At 36.6% G+C, this 21211-nt stretch overlaps 1 protein-coding gene across 3 annotated transcripts in view; it reads left to right on the top strand.

The window, feature by feature from the left end:
• Positions 1-21211, top strand: part of IMPA1 (inositol monophosphatase 1) — a 450995-nt gene that overhangs the window by 335583 nt on the left and 94201 nt on the right. For all 3 annotated transcript variants that reach the window (XM_044089366.1, XM_044089368.1, XM_044089367.1), the window contains exon 8: positions 14190-14341. In XM_044089366.1, coding sequence (XP_043945301.1) covers positions 14190-14341 — 152 coding nt within the window. The remainder of the gene's footprint in view (positions 1-14189; positions 14342-21211) is intronic.

Here is a 21211-nt window from a genome sequence, read left to right as displayed (position 1 = left end):
TCACCAAGGATTAGGGTGTTACAAGGTACCTTGATGGAGTCTAGTAGATCCAGGTAAGAGGAGTGGGTGTCATCGGTCATGGGGGGGGGTCTATAGCTAGCTAAAACTTGGATGGGTGTCTTGCCAACTGTCAGCTTTACCTGGAGTAGTTCCAGTGCGTCATGCTGGCAAACCAGTCTGGAGGTGTGCTTGTCCTTGATAAAGATTTAGACTCCACCACCATTAGTGTTCCTGACCTCATTTTGGTGTCGGAATGTGCGGAATGAGGTATAGCCTGGTAAGGCAGGGGTGCTCTCCACAAACCTGAACCAAGTTTCCGTGACCGCACAGACAGCATCTTCCAGTGTAAGGAGGGCTTTCCGTGAGTCCATTTTCAGTTTATGGTTCCTAGCGTTAAGCAGCATGACCTTCAATTTGCTTTTTGACAGATCTTTTATGTTGGAAGGTTTGTCTTTGGGACATTGCCTAAAAAAGGCACAGTGGGGAAGGCGAGAGCCTTGACCAGGATCTGGAAACCCAGTGGTGACAGGTGAAGGCCATCTCTGGCAAACCATCGAGGCCTGTCGACTATGTCATCCCAGGCAGACAAATAATGAATCCCCTTGGAATGACACCAGAAACTAAGCCAATTGTTGAAGTCAATTATTTTTTGTTGGTATTGTGGTATCATTCTTGGTGAAATTAGGATGCTGCTTAGGGCTAGGGTCATACCTGCCTGGAACACATACTCTGAGAGTTCAATCATGTCTTTCTTCATATAGTCCAGGGCGGTACGTCTTAAGTCATTCACACCAATATGTCCAATACTTGTTCTTGTGCAGAGACTTAAGTGCGTGCATGATGTGGCGGATTCTGGCACCAGACAGACAACTGACTGTGACATTCTCCTTGTTGTGCCTGATGAGGGGGACATCGGTGTGTCTCACAACTGAGTCACCCAGACTAGTGTGTTTGATTTATTGTTATGTCTTGTGGGCTGTGATGCTTTATTGTTTTGCCTTATGGGCTGTGTTTGTGAGACACTTGTGTGTTGTCTGCTGTGTGTGATATGTTTGGTGGTGTGTGCGGAATGTTTGTGAGTGTGTTTTGGAGGTCTCTGCTGTTTAGGTAAGTTTTTGAGGACCTTTGCATAAGTGTGTGTGTTGTGCTTGGCTGTGTAATGTGAGTGGTGTAGTGTTTGTGCTGGCGATCTCCTCTTTGTCAGGAGTGCTGACTGTGGCATGAGAGATTATGGACTCCAGGTTATTGATGTACATGCATTTCTTGCATGTGTAGGAATTATGTGCTAGGAGAACAGGGCTGTCAGTAAACATGAGACAGTTGATACACAGTCTCAGTATGCCCATGTCGACCAGGCTGGCAGGAGAAAGTGATGGGAATTGTCCAGATATAGTGTTCCGAATGTTTGGGCAGACGTATGGAGAGAGGGTTTTGTTAGGGATTTGTCCACAAGAGTGTAGACCACAAGAACCTTCTTAAATGTAAAGTAATTTGCCTGAAGTGCAAGTGCTAAGACCAAAGCTTAAAATGCTTAGAATAACAAATGAATTTAATTAGGCCACTAACAAGCAGTAATAAATGCAGCAGAATAAAATCACTTGAACACTTAAGACCACACACCAAAAATAAGATAATAAAGTATGAAGAACACAATTACAGTAAAAGCAGCTGAATAAAGTGTAATTTTTTCTAAGTGTTGAGGGAAGAAACAGAAGATAGTTCAAGATTAGGGAACTAAGGGGGTTGGCCTGCCCAAATGCTCTCTCTGTACTTAGTACACTGAGCTGATGAGATAAGACATGGAGGAGTGTTCAAAGTCAAAGAATCAAGGGGGTAGTCCTACCCAAATTATCTCACTGCACTATCTTGAGTGATCAAATGAGATTGGACTGGGAGCAGTGACCAAAATCAGATTTACAGCAGGGATGGGCAAATCCAAAGCCACCAAGTTTAAGACTACAATAACACTTGGGAGGGAGGGCATGAAAAACAATGCAGACAACAACAAACGACAGAAACAATAAAGCAAATAGATAAATAATAAAGCGACTATATAAATACAGCACAGTGTGACTTGAGCTGCAAAAAAAAAGTACTTAGATGGTAATAGATTCCAATTCTGCACACAGCCCGGATAATTTAGATCTGCTATATCAGTTCTGCACAAATTCACAGAAATGCAGTTTGCACTGGAAGTGCAATACAGAAAATACTCCTCAGGGAATGACTAACATCTAAGATGGGCTGGCTCAGCAACCCCCCCCCCCCACACCTGAAACTAGCTTCTGAGCTTCTCCAAGAACAAACAGTACAGACAACAACAAAGGACAGAAACAATAAAGCAATATATAAATATAAATATATAATATATAAATTATTGTTCTTCTTCTTTCAGCTTTTCCCGGTTAGGGGTCGCCACAGCGGAACTCCAGTCTGCTAATGATTGGTAGTAGATTTTTTCGGTGCCGTGGTGCCAGCTCGACACCCAACCTTCAACGAAGGAACGTCCATTCTACGCATGTCTTTCGAATGCCACTCAACCGTGGGGAGGACTAGCAGACTCCACACAGAAGGCATTCCAGCCAGTATATAAATAATAAAGCAAATATATAAATACAGCACAGTGCAAGCTGAGTTGCAAAAAAGTGTACTTATCAGTTTGGAACATCAGATAGTAATAGATTCACTATTTTCTCACAGTGATTATAGATTCAATACCCAAACAAGAATTGATAAAATATACATATCCCAAGATTTGAAAATGAAAATATCACTCTCTTCTTTAATTCCCTGTACTTTATCGGACTATAACTCCCTTATCCTTAAACTTCAAATGGATTTTAGAAGACTGACTTTTACCAAAAGAATTTCAGCATATTTTACTAAATTAAAAGAGTTTAAGCCTTGGTTAGATTTAGAAATAAAACACTTTTTAGATACAAATAATACTGGTGACATAAAAATGGTTATTTTAAAGGATTCATTAAAGGCATACCTTTATGGTAAAATTATTTCCTGGTGCAACAATAAAGCAAAGGAATGGGAATCAGAATTAGTTAATATTCAGAAACAAATTATAGAAACTAACTTAAAGGATACAGAGGATGCAGCTGCAAAAAAAAAAAAAGAAATTGGGGAATTAAATAAAAAATACAATGATATATTAATGCATAAAACCAATTTGGCTTTGGAAAAATTAAAATTAAATTATTTTTCTGTTTCCCCCAAGTATATGCATAACCTAGCAACGAGATTAAAAAGAATTTCTAATGAAAACAATATTACAAATATAATCTACGAAGGGGAAAACAAGAAAAATGTATCAGATATAAGTGACATATTAGAAGCTTTTAAATTACACTTTACAAGACATTGCAACTTCAATGATTCTTCTCATGATATTACTAATATGTGTCTAGATTATGCAAATTTAAATAAAATCCAGAAACCCTAAGTTTAAGCATTCAAAAACAAATTATGCTCAAAGAAATTAAAGAAAAAATCAAAGAAGGTAAAAATAATAAAGCACCAGGCATAGATGGAATTATTATAGAAATTTACAAGTTATTTCCAACATCTGTCTTAACAATACTACAGTCGGCATTCAATGAAACATTAATAACCAGATGAATTGCCCTAAAAAACACAAGGGAAGCTCGCAACACAATAGGAACTCCAAACTGAATACAGTGGATACTCGCAACACAGTAAAAACCCCAAGAGTTCAGTAGATGCAGTTTATTAATAACGCTACCAACACAGTACGTTTTCGACAGAAGTCTTCATCAGAATCAATACAACAGATTCAATTAACAAAGCAGCTTATATATACCCTCCAATTAGTAATTAAAATACTATCCAATAAAAACATACCATCAGTTAGTACTATAGTACAATTAATAAACAGTCTCTTCCCTAAACTTCTTACCTAAAAATACATGGTCTCACATAACATTGCAGGTATATGCAAATGTATATAGTAGGCATAGTTCAGTAAAAATACACTGTATAAAATCATTATAACTATATTTAAAATAATGGATATAAAAGAATTTTTTCCTTACAAAAAAGTAGGTATAAATGTATATATCCATGGAACAATACTGCCACCTAGTGACCAGGAGGTAAATACATTGGATATTTCAAAGTTTAGCAGATCTCAACTTTAATACTGGTTTAATAGAAAGAAAATCATTCAAACCAGGAGATTTATTACATTCTAAAACAATCTGCCAATACAATTCTTTGTATTCCAATTTGTCCTCCCACATACCTCCCCTGATATCCTTGAGCACAGAATCCAAGATAAAAAAGAAAAATGCCACCTTGGAACAAGTTGACTGGTGCCTATACAAAGCATTATTGGTGTTCTGTTTCTTAATTTCATAAATGTGTTCATAAATCCGGCACCTCAGTTTTCTTTCTGTTTTCCCCACATAGAAAGAGGTACATTGGTCATATATGGCCAAATATACTATCCCGTAACTATTACAATTAAAAGTTCCCTTACTAGTAAGCAGTTTATTTCTAGCTTCCAAAAAGACCTGACCTTTATTGACTATCCAGGGACACTGTGAACAAAAACCACATTTGTAGGTTCCATACCCTCGAGGACCTATACTCTTAGGCTTTGGACCACCAAATTGAAAAATCTGTTTGAAGTTGGTGTCCTTACGATAAATAAATTTTAAAGGCATTTGTTTATTAATGGGTAAATCCGTAATTTGGACAAACCTGGTCCATTCTCTGGAAATCATTTCCTTAATGGGTCCGGAATCCCCTGAATAATCCAGTATATATGCCCTATCCCAATTATTGGGAATATCTTTCCCCGAATCTTCAAAAGAGGAGGGTGGGTTTTGTCCCATAATAGGGGCAAACCTATCCTGTCTTGCTTTAACCACCCCTTCCAAAACTTCCTCCAACAATGACATAGGGTAACCCCTATCCACCAACATACTGAGCACATGGTCACATTCCTTGGAAAAATCCTGGTCATCAGAGGTCATTCTACTAACCCTTACCAGTTGTCCCTTTACTAAATTTTTCTTCTGACTGTAAGGGTGGGCACTCCTAAAATGAAGGTAAGAGTTAGAAAAAGTTTTCTTACGGTGTATGCTAGAAGAAAACCCTTGATCAACATTCCTAAGTGAAACATCGAGAAAGTACAATTGTTCAACGTTAATCTCAAAAGTAAAATCTAGAAAGTTAGTTGTTCCCTTCACATAATCAAGAAATTCATAAAATCTTTCCTCCGTATCAATCCAAAAGATACAAATATCGTCTAAAAATCTCTTGTACAGGGACCAACATTTCTTATATGAACATTCCAAAATATAAAGCTTCTCCCACCAGTTCAAAACAATATTAGCATATGTTGGCGCACATTTAGCACCCATAGCAACACCCTTACTTTGTTTGAAAAATTCCCCCTGGAAAAACATATAATTATTTTTCAAAATAGTTTCCATAAATAAGAGACAATTGGTAAAATCACCCTGAGAGAATGTGCCATTATCAATCATGGACTGTTCCAGCCATAATAATCCAGTCTTGTGAGGAATAGAACCAAATAGATCAACAATATCTAAAGTAACAAAAATCATGTCCTGACCGTTGAAATGTGGTTTGACACACCTCAAAAAATCCCATGAATCCTTGAGGATGGTGTCACTAGAGTATGATGGTCTCTTGAGCTTATTATCCACAAATTTTGCTAGTGGGGTGGTAATAAAGCCCTCAGCAGAGACAATTAACCTCAAAGGAGGATCCAAGGGATTCTTGTGAACTTTGGGTATACCAAAAATGGCTGGGACACGAGGTTGTTGGTTGAACAAAAAATTAAATTGTTCTTGACTGATAGAGCCATCCAACAACAATTCTTGAAGCATTAAATGAATCTTGCTCTTAGCAATATTTACCTCGTTGATAGATGCCTTAGAATATTTACAGGTATCATGAAGTGAGTCCCTCATCTTGGATTCATAAACAATATGATCCATAAGGACTGTCCCACCTCCCTTATCCGGGTACATAACTCTTAACTTACCATCATCTCTTAATTCATTAAGCAATTTCTTCTCTATCTGTGACAAATTAGGGTGTACATAATGTTTCAATACAATATTCCTAATCTCCCTCTCCATAAGGTTACCAAAATTCTTTAATTGGGGGTGTAGAGGGGGGTTGAAAGTACTCTTCCTTTTAAGAACTGAAGTAGATGGTGTACTTGTTTCCTGCCCGTGAAATATAAGAGCCAAATTCTGTTTTCTCAAAAATAGTTTCAGATCAATAATGGATCTGGGAATACTGGCCTTCCTATTAGGAACAAATTTAAAACCCTTAGAAAATAGCTGGAAATGTTCAGGGTGTACATCAATACTACTATAATTGAAAATTTTGTAATTATGCAGTTCTAAGGTATTACCATCCCGGGTAATATAAGGAAGGGCCTCTATCTCCTGTTGTAACCCCTCCAGTGGTGTTGTGTTTGATTCAAGTTGCGAATCCGATTGGATCGGCGAAGTGGGGGTCTTTGGTCTAAAGGGGAGTCCTCCCTAAATAAAGGAATGTCCTCAAAATTTCCCAAATTAGCTTCCTCAGGGGGATGTGACTGATAGCCCCTTTGGTTAATAATGATTCTAGACTCTGGAAGCCTAGAAAAAAACTTTGGTTTGGGATATGCTGTCTTTTCCTTGTATTCCCTAATGTCCCTTTCTAGCTTTCCCCTTTTCCTATTCATATTGGTTATACAATCAGTATCTATCAGGGAAAAAATATCAAAATACAATTTTTTCTCATGTTCAACTTCAAATAAAAGGTCTTTTACTATCCTGTTGTTGATAGTCTCCATTTCTGTTAGAATTGCTGACATAACCCTCCCATTTTCACTTAAAATAGCTCTGATAACCTCAAAGCCACATTGATCGTAAATTTTCAAAAGGTCTAAATGGAACACTGAACCCTCCTCTACCTTGTTCGGAAACTTAGAAATTCTAAGTCCCTTCGGCACCATCTGTTTGCTCAAACATTCCTTCAAATAAGTACAATCACACTCCAACCTTTTGTATTTTTCCAAATAAAAATACAAATCATCAAGGCTTTGCCTGTATGTTTTAAACGCGTTGTCCCCAGATCCTACATTACTGTTATCCCCTTGCATTTCGTAATTCTTTTTTAAAAAACCTTGAAGATCAAGGTTAAGCTGTTTATTGGAAAAGTCACCTTGATTAACCACCTCGGGACCGCTATCAACATGAACAGCAGACGACGATAATCCACTGCTAACCGCCTGTGGGGTGCCAGAACGAAGAAGCCTCAGAAAATCCAAGAACGCTCACTTCCCTTGTGAAGCGGAACCATTGGTTAGTTCAAACGGACCATCCGTTCCCCGTGCTTGCTGCTCCCTCTGCAAACCACCACACCGGCCGGAAGCCAGTCCAACCAAGGAAGTACACACCGGTGTGAGCAATTCCACCAGTTGGGAGAGCTGTCGTATGACCTTTCTCAGTTGACCTCTAGTATTAAATGAAACATTCACAGGGCATTATTCCACCTTCGTGGAGATACTCACTGATTACACCTATTTTAAAGGATAACAAAAATCCCAGTTTATGTAGCTCATATAGACCGATAATGATTACAAAATTCTTATGTCTATTTTGATTAATAGAATCAAAAAATCTTTAACTCAAGTCATTAGTGAGGATCAAACAGGGTTTATACATAATAGACAACCCATGATAATATACAAAGAATTTTAACCACTATAGATCTTTTAAACAGAGACAAAACTGAAGTCCTAATAGTTACATTAGATATTGAAAAAGCTTTTGACTCATTAAATTGGAATTATCTTTTCAATATACTACACATTTATGATTTCCCTCCACAATTTATTACTCTAATAAAAAAATATATAAAGATAATTTGGCATATGTAAAATTGGGCCCATTCACTTTGGAGGCAATTAAAATTACTAAAGGTACTAAACAAGGATGCCCCATGTCACCAGTGTTGTTTGCCTTAGCAATTGAAATTTTTTCCTCTGCAATTCGTTTTAACCCCAAAATTAAAGGTGTTGATATTTTTAATCAATTCAACTCAAAATAATGTTCTTTGCTGATGATATTCTGCTCACTTTAGCATTTTCAGATGAGTCATTAAGTGAGTTAAACTCATTAACTGAAAAATTTTATCATATCTCGGGTCTAAAAATTAATACTTCTAAATCGAATCATATTTTGTTAAATAAGAAAAATAATTATAATATCATTACAAATCAAATAATTGGAAAACAAGTTTCCTCCTTAAAATATCTGGGGATTGTTTTATGTGAAAATCTGGAATTAATTCTATCCACAAATTATAATAATATTATGAATACCTTTAAATTTCTAACAGGAAAATGGAATAAATTATATTTAACTTTTGAAGATGGATTACAGCTAATAATGATGGTACTTCTCCCAAAGGTAAACTACATCGCACTAGCTATTCCTATTATCCCTAGTAAAAAAAATCTTAAAAGAATTAAACAGAATTTTTATAAATTTCCTTTGGTACCCAAAAAAAAAAAAAAACGAAATAGCTTTTCTTAATCTTATTAGGTCTTGTGAAACGGGAGGCATAAACTTCCCGGATTTAGAATCTTATATCAAAGCATCCATTTTCAAAACAGTGATAAATTGGACAGATCCAAACATTTCTTCCGCATGGAAAACAATACATACTATTATTTTCCAAGAAGAAAGTACAATTGCAAAAAATATGCAGCTGAAGGAACAGAACAGTAAACTCTGGCATATTATTTGTATTAACCTGCAATATAATTCCACTAAACCTACTAATCTAAATTATATAAATAAGATGTACAGCACTTTTCGGAGCTTTGTTAACAATAATATTGACATTAAATTATGGCTTCCGCTATTAACCCCCTTCAAAATTACAAAAAAACTTCTTCAACAATATTCCTATAAATACTCTTAACTCATGGAAAGAAAACAATTTCACATGTTAGTACCAATGTATGGAAAATCTGGCAGTCATGGATGTAAATCAAATAATTAGCATATTTAATCTACCAAATAATGACTGGTTAGCTCTTAACAGCCTAATACCTTTTGCAAAAGATCTATGTAGAACAATAGATAACTCTTCATTTAAATCCATGCCTAAAATTATATTCTGTCTGTAAATAATATATAGAGACTTTAGTTGGACATATTTAATCTGTAACTTATATAAAATTATTATTAATTATAAAATAAAATCTAACCAGAAATTCTGGAATTTTATCATTAAAGATTGTCCATTATTGTTACTAAATGTGACCAAAGTAGACATATTACTTTCTATTAAGTTAACTTCAAATGTACAAAGCTGGAAAATCTTTGCATGGAAGTGTTTACATAGTTTTTTATACTCTTAATAAAATAGCTAGATTTAACATTTCTGACGATATATTATGTTGGAGGTATTCTCTAAAATGTAATGTTAACTGGTCCCATATTATGTATGAGTGCTCACATATAAAGAAATTTTGGGAGGATATAGGTGAATTTTTGCAAGCCATTTTTACTGATTCTTTTCTTTTGTCAAAGTCATTGATTGTTATGAATATAAATGAAACCTCCATTACGAAAAAGAAAGATCTTTATCTTCTTTGGACCATAATGGCAGTTTCAAAAAAATGTATCACAAGGAAATGGAACTCTCCCGTCATCCCAACATTTGAAGATTTTCTAACTTTATTGAAGGAAGTAACACTATTGGAAATCAAAGTCAAGAAAATGAGAATCTTTCCTAGGAAATGGATCAATAATCCTTGGGAGAAAATTCTCTCCCTAATTGAGACATTTAAAATGGTCGAAACCTTACCTTCATAAAAAGAGAGAAAGCAAGAAGACAACTCTTAATTGCTTATTGTAATTTTTGTTAAAAAGCATAATTTTGTCTGTGTAACTATGATTGTATTCCTTTATCTTCATTTGATCTGAAGCCATTGTACATTATGTAAATAGTTCTCTAAATTTTTTTTCTTGCTTGATGTGTAAAAGTTATTAACTGTTTGTTTTTTAAAACATTTTTCAAATAAAAATATTTGAACAAAAAAAAAAGATAGTAATAGATTCCAACTCTGCACGCATCCAGGAGAATTTAGATCTGCTATATTAGCTTTGCACAAATTCACTATCATCTTTCTCTTCTGCTTTTTTGACATTTTGAGTTTGAATTTTTTTCTACACTATATTTTCTGTAAAAGTGCATGTTTCTTGTAGTGATTTGTTGCAGCTGCAGCATTATTTGCATTGCATATAGTGTTTTGTTGAGACAACTCAGTGGGTTGTGGAAGGAAGACTAACATCAAAGGCTCTAATTATGTCTACAGTATTAAAAACTGGGAATGCAGCACAAATAGCTTAGCACAAGTAACACCTATTAATCACAGGGATCAGATTTCCCACTCCTCAATACTGAACTGCTATTGTTATTTGAAAAGAACAATTAACTTGGCTAGTTTTCAAGCCTGTAGTTCAAGCATTCCATAAAGTGCTGTTATCTGAGATGGCCATTAATAAAATTCAAAGGAAGCAAAATATTGAAAAATACTCAAAAGTAGGCATAGTACTGTTGTAAGCTGATAAGAGAGAACCACAGTAAACGATCCTCTCATCTTATCAGGGAGGTGAAAGCATTGACTGTAAAACAAAATCATGCTACCCTTGGCAGCCTCCTTTCAGGCCACTGTGGGCTATAAAATAAAAAAGTAGAAAAATAGTAATAACCGCTTACTTTGAAATGAGAATATTAGTAATGCAGAAACATTCAAGGTAAACTGAAAAAAAATATGTTTATTTTTTCAGTTTTGGGGTACAGTGCTCCTTTAAGAGTTTTAGTGCATTCTCAAGATTTCACCCATGTTTGTCTTTATTGAAGCTGGTTCACTTGTATGGGGAATGTTGTGTGAGTGGACAGTGCTTGGGAACTTTTTCTGGTAGAGAACAGGTGGTGTGGCCATTAGAAAGGCTCATCCCAAATTTGGGAAGTGTACTGCATACAGCTCATAAATACATGGGAAACATTCATGCAGCATGCATAAAGATAGTCATTTTGGGCATTGTGTACTGAGGTTTTACATATAGAAATATGTAACACATGCAGAAAAAAAGATACATCTGTCACATGCAGAAAATCCCATGTAGTTTGTTTTTGACACCAGTAAAGAGGGGCATAGGAAGTTGACAGCTCCCAAAAAATGGAACAAAACTAAATAAACCTTATTTGTCATGAATGTCTGAATTCATTTATTGTATGTGTGCAGTATGTCTGCCTTCTTTAGAGTCACCACTTGTAGAATATCTCTCCTGGATGCCAGTGATGAAGACAAGAAAGAACTGTAGGAGCTTACAGCTGCTTTTTTATGCTCTTGGTAATCATGGACGACAGCGCTGATGTGTCAGTTGAATTTTAATTTAATTTTAATTGATCATTTAGGACAATGTGGAATTTTTGGTGTAGATAAAGTGTTAAATACTTGTGCTATTTGATGAGACTATGGACAAACTGCTTGTGTTTGAAGAATGCTGATTGGGTGCGATTACTATGAATTTATTTTTGTGGGGATTTTAGTTGTAATTTTGATTTTTGTAACCAAGTTTCTATGGATGTGAAAAATTCTTGAGTGATGATCTGAAGCATGGAGTCAGTTGAGGCAGAGCAGACTAGTATGGACTTGTATGCATACTGAATAATGGTGTCCTGAGCCTAGAACTGAACCTCGGAGAACTCTTGTCACATCTAATGCAATGGCTGTTATTGTAAAAATTAAAAAATCAGTAGATCCAGCAAACAGTGACTGTAGTAGATTTATTTAAGTATAGAAGAACATGGAAAACAAAAATAGAGCAGACTTTGGCTATTCAATCCAGCCTTCTTCAGTGCATTAAATCCACAAAGCAAACAAGCACCTATTTATAGTATAGCCCCACCAGAGGTTACTTTAGGTAAATTGCACCAATTCATTAAACATATTATAAGTATTCATTCAATCCTGGAGAAAACAAGGCATCTAATTTGATTGTCCATTTTTTTCTCCATATTGTTTAATAGCTGATGCCAACCTGATTTATTATTTCTGTTGCCCTGTATTATATCGATAACTGTAAATCTAAACATCTTTTTGGTGTTTCTCTGTATGTTTGTATAAAGCATTTGTTGTTTTTTTTAATCTGATGTCACTTAGACGTTCTGATATGCTGAATTTGACACATCTAGATGTCTGTCCCACATAAAAAGCTGAACAGCTACAAGTAGACATGTAAATGACCCATTCAGACTGAGAATTAGCAAAAAAGGTGCATTGAACACTTGTCCAGTGTTTTTACTAGTAAATTCTTTGGTCTTCAGCATACTTTTACAGTGGGTGCAGTGTCCGCATGGAAAGCAGCCCTTCAAGGACCCACCTTCTAATGTTATTTGTGTTAGACTGTTGTCAATTTTATTCCCTTGTTTGTAGTGATTCATGAATAAACCAATGTTCTCGCCTCTCCTAAAAGAAAAGTGGCATGTATCATCCAAGAGCGCACTCGGCTTAATATCAGCCAGTAAGATATTCCAATGCCTGCGGACACTGTTGATAAGGACAGCTATGTTCCTGCCATAAGTGGTGGCTAATCTGATTTGGGAGTTATTATTTGGGGTTTTATCCCTGTATTGAAGTAGACTTTTTCTGTTCTGGTTGGTGACCCAACATTTGCCTTGATAGATGCCCCTTTTTTGTAGCCCCTGTCATTAAATCTCCTAACCAAATCTGACTCGTAAGCATCCGAACAGATCCGCTTCAGGCATAAGAATTGTGACTTTGGAATGTTTCTGCATATATGAGGAGGATGAAAGCTAGTAGCATGAAGCAAGGAGTTATACTGGAGGTATTTACGATAGACCTCAGATGTCCATGTATGGTCAGTATTCCTAATTACTAATACAGCCAAAAAGGTAGTTTTATCAGTATTGAACGTGATCGTAAACTGGATCCCCCATTTATTCTCATTCAAATAGGTAACAAACTCCTTGAGATATACACTGTCAGACCTCCATACCAACCAGCAATCATCCAAATATCTCCTCCATATGTCAATCACATCTGTGTAAATGTTATGGGTCCTATCATAAATAATCTGTTCTTCAATGTAGGCCATAAAGAGATTGGCATATATTGGAGCAAATAAAGCCCCCATTGCAGTCCCTTTGATCTGTAAATAACAGTTGTTCTTGTAATATATGACATTTTTGGTTAATACATGCTCGGCCAAGCAGAGCAAAAATGTATTAAAGCCAGGTGGATATAGTTCAGACGTGAATAACCAATGTTCCAAGGCCTCCAAGCCTGCCCAATGGGGAATGTTTGTATATAATGCAGAAACATCCAAAGTGCACATGTACCACCCTGCTTCTAACTGCATGTCTGATATAACACGTAGAAACTCTGTGGTATCTTGTATTCTTGCTCTGACACCTTTGAGCAATGGTTTGAGGTGTAATGTCAAGAACTGTGTTAGTGGTTCGGTAATTGAACCTTTGCCCGAGACAATAGGTCTGCCTGGAGGGTTTTGTAAACTTTTGTGAATTTTGGGTAGGAAATATATGTACTGACTACAGGGGTCAGTAACTGTAAGATGATGAACAATATTGTTTGTTATAATCCTCTCCTCCCTGGCAGAATGCAAAAAAATCATCTATTTGTCTCTTGAAACCAGATGTAGGGTCCAATACCATATGTGTGTAATACCGATTGTCAGAGAGTTGTCTCATAGCTTCTGAATTATATAAAGACCAATCCTGTACTACTATTGCACCACCTTTGTCTGCTGACAATATTACCAGTTTTTTGTTGGCTGCCAATTCATGTATAATGTCCATTTCTTTCCTAGACAGATTGTTACGCCTTACACGAGTTTCCCTGTAATTAAAATGTAACTCAGAAGGTTTGAAGCATCTGGTCTAAATTAATTTATTTTGCAGACTAAAACCTTGGTCTTTTTGAAATTTGCATCTTTGTAGAGTGTTGCATAAAATAAAACTAAAGCTCTGGGTGTGTTCTTCTACTCTTGATTTAGCCAGTAATGCTGTGGTGTTTAATGCTAATGAAGTATACTGAGTAATATGTGATCTTTTATATTTTTCAGTGTACGGGCAGTTGGTTCAGCAGCAGTTGACATGTGCATTACAGCAACAGGTGGTGCAGAGGCTTACTATGAAATGGGCATCCACTGCTGGGATGTAATAGCAGCTGCCATTATAGTTACTGAAGCTGGTGGTGTAGTGATGGATGTGACAGGTAACTGAATACTGACTTGATTTATACAGCATTCCCCAAATCTCCTTTAGCCCCCTTTTTTATACCCCCATTGTATATAGCCTTAGACTTTTGATGATCTCTGCAGTTGTTTTAGGAACTTATTTTTGATCTGTATATCAGTGAACTGCCTTTGCAGTGTATATAGAGCAATATTTGCTTTGCTGTGTTATTTTTTTTTTAAGGATTTATTTAATTGTTATTGGGTCTGAAATTCATGGTATGTTCATAGCTTCACAGGTATCTGTGAGGATCTTAAGAATCCTAATTGTACATTCTCATGGTAGTTTTTAGGACTTTTATTTTATATATGAATAACCCAAAGAGACAGACTGACAAAGGCTATTTTGGCACATTTACATGTTTCCCATAACCACAAACCAGAGGTGAGTTTTTGTTACCCATCCATTTATCCAAATTACATCTGACTAGAGTAAGAGAAGTACTACCCTTTATATGGGAGTGGAAGACAGTTTCATGGAGGTGGTATACTTTGTGATACATTCCTATGCCTGCAACATGTTCTGTTTATTTTTCAGAAGTAATTAAGATACCTTGAGCAGATGTTTATGATCCATTAGACATAGGAATATGTAACAGGTTTGACAGAACAGGGTCTGTTGAAGCTCTATATGCAAGACCCAGGTCACCACTCAGAAACCTGTATGGTACTGATAAGAGGGGCAAGACTTTGAGGTTGTCTGCATATTTTTTTACGATTTAGGCCCCAGATTTTTTTTAGTGACAAAGTGTTGTGGTTGTTCCAGTTGTGGCAAGTACTTGGGCAGATACATGCCGAAAGTGGCATTTATACTTGGTGATTAGTCTGAGTGCCGAGTACAGTGGAGTGATAACATCCCAAGATCTGGATGCAATGCATTAGATATAAACTGTGCAGTAAAAAGGACTTTCTTGCAACAGTGGATACTTCATTGTCAAAAGGCAGTTCAGTGTTGACATAGATTCCAAGCTCCAGGGATGTCATTGTACCGAGTACAATGGAATGATAACATCCCTGGATTTGGATGCAGTGCATTTAGATATACACTGTGCAATAAAAACACTTCCTTACAACAGCAGATACCTTTTGATCAAAGGACAGTTCATTGTCAACATAGATTTCCAGATCCCTATCTATAGAATCAGTTTTTAGGGGTGTGTTGTCAATGTGATAGTTACAAGTAGAGTCATGCTTGCTGAAGAATATTTTACACTTCTTGGCATTTAGTTTTAGTCCATGGTTTTGACACCAGCTGTTTGTTTGGAACAGGCCCTTTGAAGGATCTTGGTGACCTCTGGGGAGTTTATGATGTCACCAGGTTTACAGTTATCTGCAGTCTTGGCTAGCCACAAACACTTGGCATTGGCTTTGACCTCCGAGAAGTAAATGTCAAAGAGGAGTGGCCCAAGGACTGAACCCTGGGGTACACAGCTAGTGACAGGTCTGTTGGTGGAGGTACAGCAAACCCCCCCCCCCAACTTCCCGAGTTCTGTTTCTGATCCAGTTTATCTAGTGATTTATTTAGGGATTGATGTTTGGCTGGAAAAGTTTATCTGCAGTACTTGTCAGCCTTAATAATTAAATGCATTTAATAGAACAGTGTACAATTTAGCTTTATTTAACGTTAGCCAGTGCACTTTTACTTAGGGCTGAAAGTTGCTGTTTTTCACAGCTGGGAGGTGAAAAGAGATAAGAAAAGAACAGTCAGGAATAAATTTAAGTGGGAATGCATGCCTTTTAGCATGGTTGTGCTTAGTTTTAGGTTAGGTAATGCCTGCAGTTGCAGCTATTGATTTGGGGAAATTCCTACCTGGAGGGTTAACCTTCATTTTTTTGGAGATATACATAGTTTTGTGTGTGTATTCTAAGTTACTAGGGAATGGGGTGTTTTGAAAATTATTTAGTTTTTTTTTCAAGGTTTTCATTAAATCAAAAAGTCTTAAACATATGACATAGGTTCAGATGGAGATGAGAAGAAACAACTGTACAAAAGATGAGCCTGCCAAACACCAATGCATGCATGTAACACAAATGTTAGAAATACGCCTTCAAAAAACTATGTATAATAGGTATAAACAATAGCTTATTGTCATAATGGCTATGATGTCCACATTATTTGTAATGTAAATAGCCTTACAGGTATTGACAAAAGAAAAGAGTATTTAATTATATTAATATGCATAGTGCAAGTAGTAATGATGCAGGATACACATTTGGAAAGAAAGAGCATGCAAATTTGACAAAGAAAGGACTTCAGGATGGATATTCAGCAGAATACCAGGGACAAAGTGAAAGGGGAGCAATTATATGAATTGCTAGAGGGGCTCCAGCAGTGATAGAGGAGGAAAGAAGACAATGATAGTAAATTTGAGGTAGTAAGGGGTTATTGTCAAGGGAGGAACATTGCACTGGCATGTGTTCCACCAAAACTGCTGTTATGGAGCTTAAGACATTTTGGCAGAAATAATCAGCTTTCAGCAGGGAATATTACTTGTAGGTGGGGACTCAGACTTGATTTGCAATACTGAGGTTGCATCAGGGTTACCTAGAAGGGAAAATATAACAAAAGAGGGTAGATTTCTGAAGAAATTTATGAAGATATTTGGTTTGGAAGATATGAATTCAGTTGTTGGAACTCGGACAGAATTTACATATTATTCACCAGTTTACAACAACCAGGCTGGACTAGATAGAAATTCTATTTCACATGATTATTTGCATTTAATTAAAATCTGTGACACACATCGAATAACTATTACAGATCATGCACAAGTGAAAACTAAGATAAAAATGCAGGATAATGAAGTAAAGATGAGACACTAGTGCTTTCCCAGCTACTTGTTGAAAAGGGAGGAATTTAAGTAATGAGTAGTGGACATTATTTGAGAGTCATTAGGAAAGATAGACAGATCTTCAGAAGTTAAAGTTAGTGTGTGGGATAAAATGAAAATAGAGTTTAAAAAACAGGTTAGAAGTAAAACAGAAAGAGGTGTGGTTAAGAAGTAGTAAGAATTACTTAAAGGAGCTGACACTGATTAAAATTCTGCATTATAAGGGGACTCTTGCATAAGAGGTGCAAATGCAGAGGGAAAAGACAAAGTAAGAGGGTGTCTGGATAATATGCATTTGTTTAGAAAGACTGGTGTTAAGCAACAATTTTTTTGATAATAACTTATTTTATTTATTTCCAGTTTGTTGACCAGGAAGTCCACTCGGCCCAGGGTGCCAATTTTCAGTGGAGGCCCGGGGAGAAAAGCTCCACAATGCAAAAATACAGTAAAGTTTCAAAATACAAGTAAAGATACAGAGTACAAGCATACAACAGATGCAAAGTACAAATACAAATATATATCTACAAACAAAAAGAAGAATATTTACAATATTGACCTAAGAAAAGCATTTGTAATTATCAACTTGTGGACATTAGTGAGTTTGTAGCCATGTTTGTAGTAACCTACTTGGAACAAGCAAGATTTTGAGATTAAAATAAGGTTGCAGTTTAGCCAGGTAGATTGTTGGTGTGAGTTATTTGTTCATACAAGTTAAGAAAGTTAGTATAAGTAGATGGAATAAAGCATAGACATTGTAGGGATTAGAAGGAAGGAATTAGCTAGGTTGGAAGACTGCAGGTACATTTCCAGATAGAGGAGAGGTAGGAATGAAGCTGTGTTTTAAAGCTTTCCACATTCTGCATTCTTCTTAGGGTAGGAGGAAGATAATTCTATTTTTTTGGGTAAGGAAAAAGAGAGGAGTAGTTGTCCTGGCGGGCGGTTAGCTTTATGAATGGTGATTAAATTTTGATGTGCAGATCTAAGAGTTCTATTTGGAACATAGGTGAGAAGGATGTTTGTAAGGGTGGGGCATTTGGTGGGGGTTGAAGAGCAGTCTATGAGCTGTGATGAGTTGGAGGTAGTCCTGATAGTTTGGAAGTTCTAGCTAATTTAGAGAGTGAAGGGCAAGGAAGTGATGGGAGGAATTTTTGGAGTTAGTGGCGAATTTGGAAATTTTGTTAAAAGTTTTCTAATTTGGAAGTGATGGATGTAGATAGGTTGATTAGTAGTGGTGCACCGTACATTAGGGAGGGAAGGAGGTAAGTGGAGGCGAGAGTAAGTCTGGTGTGGGGTGAGAGGAAGCTAATTATTCCTGTATAGCATACCACATTTTTGGTGGGTATTCTTTATGTTTTAGTATATGGTTGTCAAATTTTAGGTGCTCATCTATAGTTACACCTAGTAATTTAGCATGGGGGACAACTTCAATAGGAGTGTTATTTTGGCTTAGAACTTGGAAAGAAGTTTTATCAAAAGGGAAGGATTTTGATGGTAGAAAGATTAATATTTTGGATTTGTTTGCATTTAGGGAAAGGTGGTTTTGGAGTATCCAGGCCTCGGTGGTAGAAAAGGCGGTCTGAGTCTTAGAAGTTTGGGGAGATTAGTGGCAGAGCAGACTAGAGTTGAGTCGTCTGCATATTGGATTACTTTGGCATTGGAAATAGCAGAGTGAAGTGTATTGATAAAGATATTGAACAACATTGGACCAAGAATCGATCTCTGAGGTATGCCGGTGGGGGTATGGAGAAAAGGAGAGATACTTTTTCTCCATTTTACAGCCTGAGATCTATCAGACAAGTAGCTTGAGAACCAGGAGACCGTATTTTGAGAGAGATTTAGGTTTGAGAGATGGCTCAGAAGATGAGTATGGGAAACAGTATCAAATGCTTTTGAGATCTAGAAGCACTGTGGATACTATTTCCCCGGAATTTCGGGCACGATTGATTGTATCTAGGAATGAGGGGAGAGCTGTTGTAGTGCTGTGCCCGGGTCGGAAACCATGTTGGGTTGGGGTGAGGAGATAGTTTTGAGTTAGGAAAGGCATAAGTTGGAGATGAACACATTTTTCTAGGATTTTGGAGATTGGGAAGAGGATAGCCATGGGGCAGAAGTTTGAGATGTTAGTGTTTTTGCCGCGTTTGTGGAGAGGTAAAGTATAGGCTGTATGCCAGAGTTTGGGGACATAGGATCCCTGTATGGATCTGTTGATTAAGATGCTAATAGGGAATGCTATCCCATCACCATCAGATTTAAGAGAAATAGAAGGCATATTGTCAGGAACATTAGAGCAGGGTTTTATTTTGAAGAGAAGTCTTTTTATATAGTTGGTAGGTATAGGATTAAGGTTGAAGATTGGGGGCAATTGGGGGCAGTAGGTGGGGGGTTGTAGAGGAGGAGGTACACATAGCACAAAAACATTTAGCAGAATGATTTAGGCAGCAGGAAGTAGAATGAGTTGTTATCAAACTTAGGGAGCCTGTAACATGAAAAATAACCAGAGATCCTGTAGACAACTGTGGAAATCAAGAAAGAGCACTAAATGTAAATATATATGGAAGACTTAATTTTACAAAGATTAGAGGTAGATGAGGCTCAACATCTAACATTTAAGATAGGAGGGGATGAGATACAAATGCTGATGTATAATCAATCTTCAGGAAAGTCTCCAGGAACAGATGGTATCCCTTTGGAAGTGTAGAAGGTAGGAGGGAAGAAAGTCATAAAGATCTGGAAAATTTTGTTTAATAGTGTTTTAAAAGGAAGAGAAACAAACTTCTTGGAAGAAAGCTGCAGTGGCTATATTACTCAAGGATGGTAAAGACCCATCAAACCCAGCTTCATACAAACCCGTTTCAATTTTAAACTTTGTAATAGGTAAAAGAATAGCAAAGGTATTGCCAAAATTAATAGGCATGGATCATTGTGGTTTTGTGGAGGAGAGGCAAACATTTGACAACATTAATAGCACAATGATGATCCGGAGGAAAGCAAAATGTAAGAAAATATCATTGTTGCTAGTGGGGCTTGATGGAAGAGAAAACATCTGATAGAGTAAGCTGGGATGTTTTGAGCAGGGCAATGGGATCATTTGTATTCCTTGATATAAAAGTAATTAGGAGGATATATGATGGATCAGAGGCAATAATTAATGTGGGAGAGCTCCTCTCTGTCAAGTTGTGTTTGAACTGATGAACCAGGCAGGGGTATCCTCTTTCCTTATTTGCTTTATGTTTAGGACCATTGGCAAAGAAAATAAGGGACTCAGATATGGAAGGATATAATTGGTATGGTAATCAAGAAAAGTTTGCTTTTTTTGCAGACAATGTTATTTTGCTCCTGATAAATCTAGAAAAGGATATCTCCTTGTTGTGGAACATTTTGAGACAATTTCATTTTGTGATATGAAATTAATGAAGATAAAATATAAGCTATAGCCATAAATTGTGTCCATACACAAATCGTGTCAGCAATACCCATATTTATAGAGATATGATAAGATGAATTAGGAGAATGTATTAAAAGGCTTGTGTTATAGCAGCTAAGGATATGTGGGAAGAGGCTAAACAAAAGGTAATACAAAAACTGAGAAACTGGAAGCTCTGGTTTATGGATATGGATAGTAGGATATACACAGTGAAAAATGTTTTAGTCCCTTTAATTTTATATATGGGTAAGGCATATTTTTATCAACCAGTGGTGAGGTTGTGTACATTTGCCAATAAAGAGTTGAGGAAATTTATCTTGGAGAGGAAGAGGGTAATAGCTAAATGGGATAAGTTGATCCTTCCAATAGAAGAAGCTGGTTTAGGATTATTTATTTTATTTATTTAGGAACACTGCAGTGGTGGTGCTGCGGTAGCATTGTCGCCTCATAGCAAGATGTTGTCCCATTCGATTCTCAGCTAGAGCGTCTTCTGTGTGGAGGCATACGTGAATGGGGCGTGCCTTCGTTGAAGGTTGTGCGTCAGGGCTGGTAACCCGGTATGTAAAAATCCACTACCAATCATTAGCGGACCGGAG

This window comes from Protopterus annectens, chromosome 12.part0 (assembly GCF_019279795.1).
Source record: "Protopterus annectens isolate FY-2018-M chromosome 12.part0, PAN1.0, whole genome shotgun sequence".
Classification (NCBI taxonomy): Eukaryota; Metazoa; Chordata; order Ceratodontiformes; family Protopteridae; genus Protopterus; species Protopterus annectens.
Note: the sequence above shows the minus strand (reverse complement) of the source record. Positions and strands in the feature narration are given on the sequence as shown.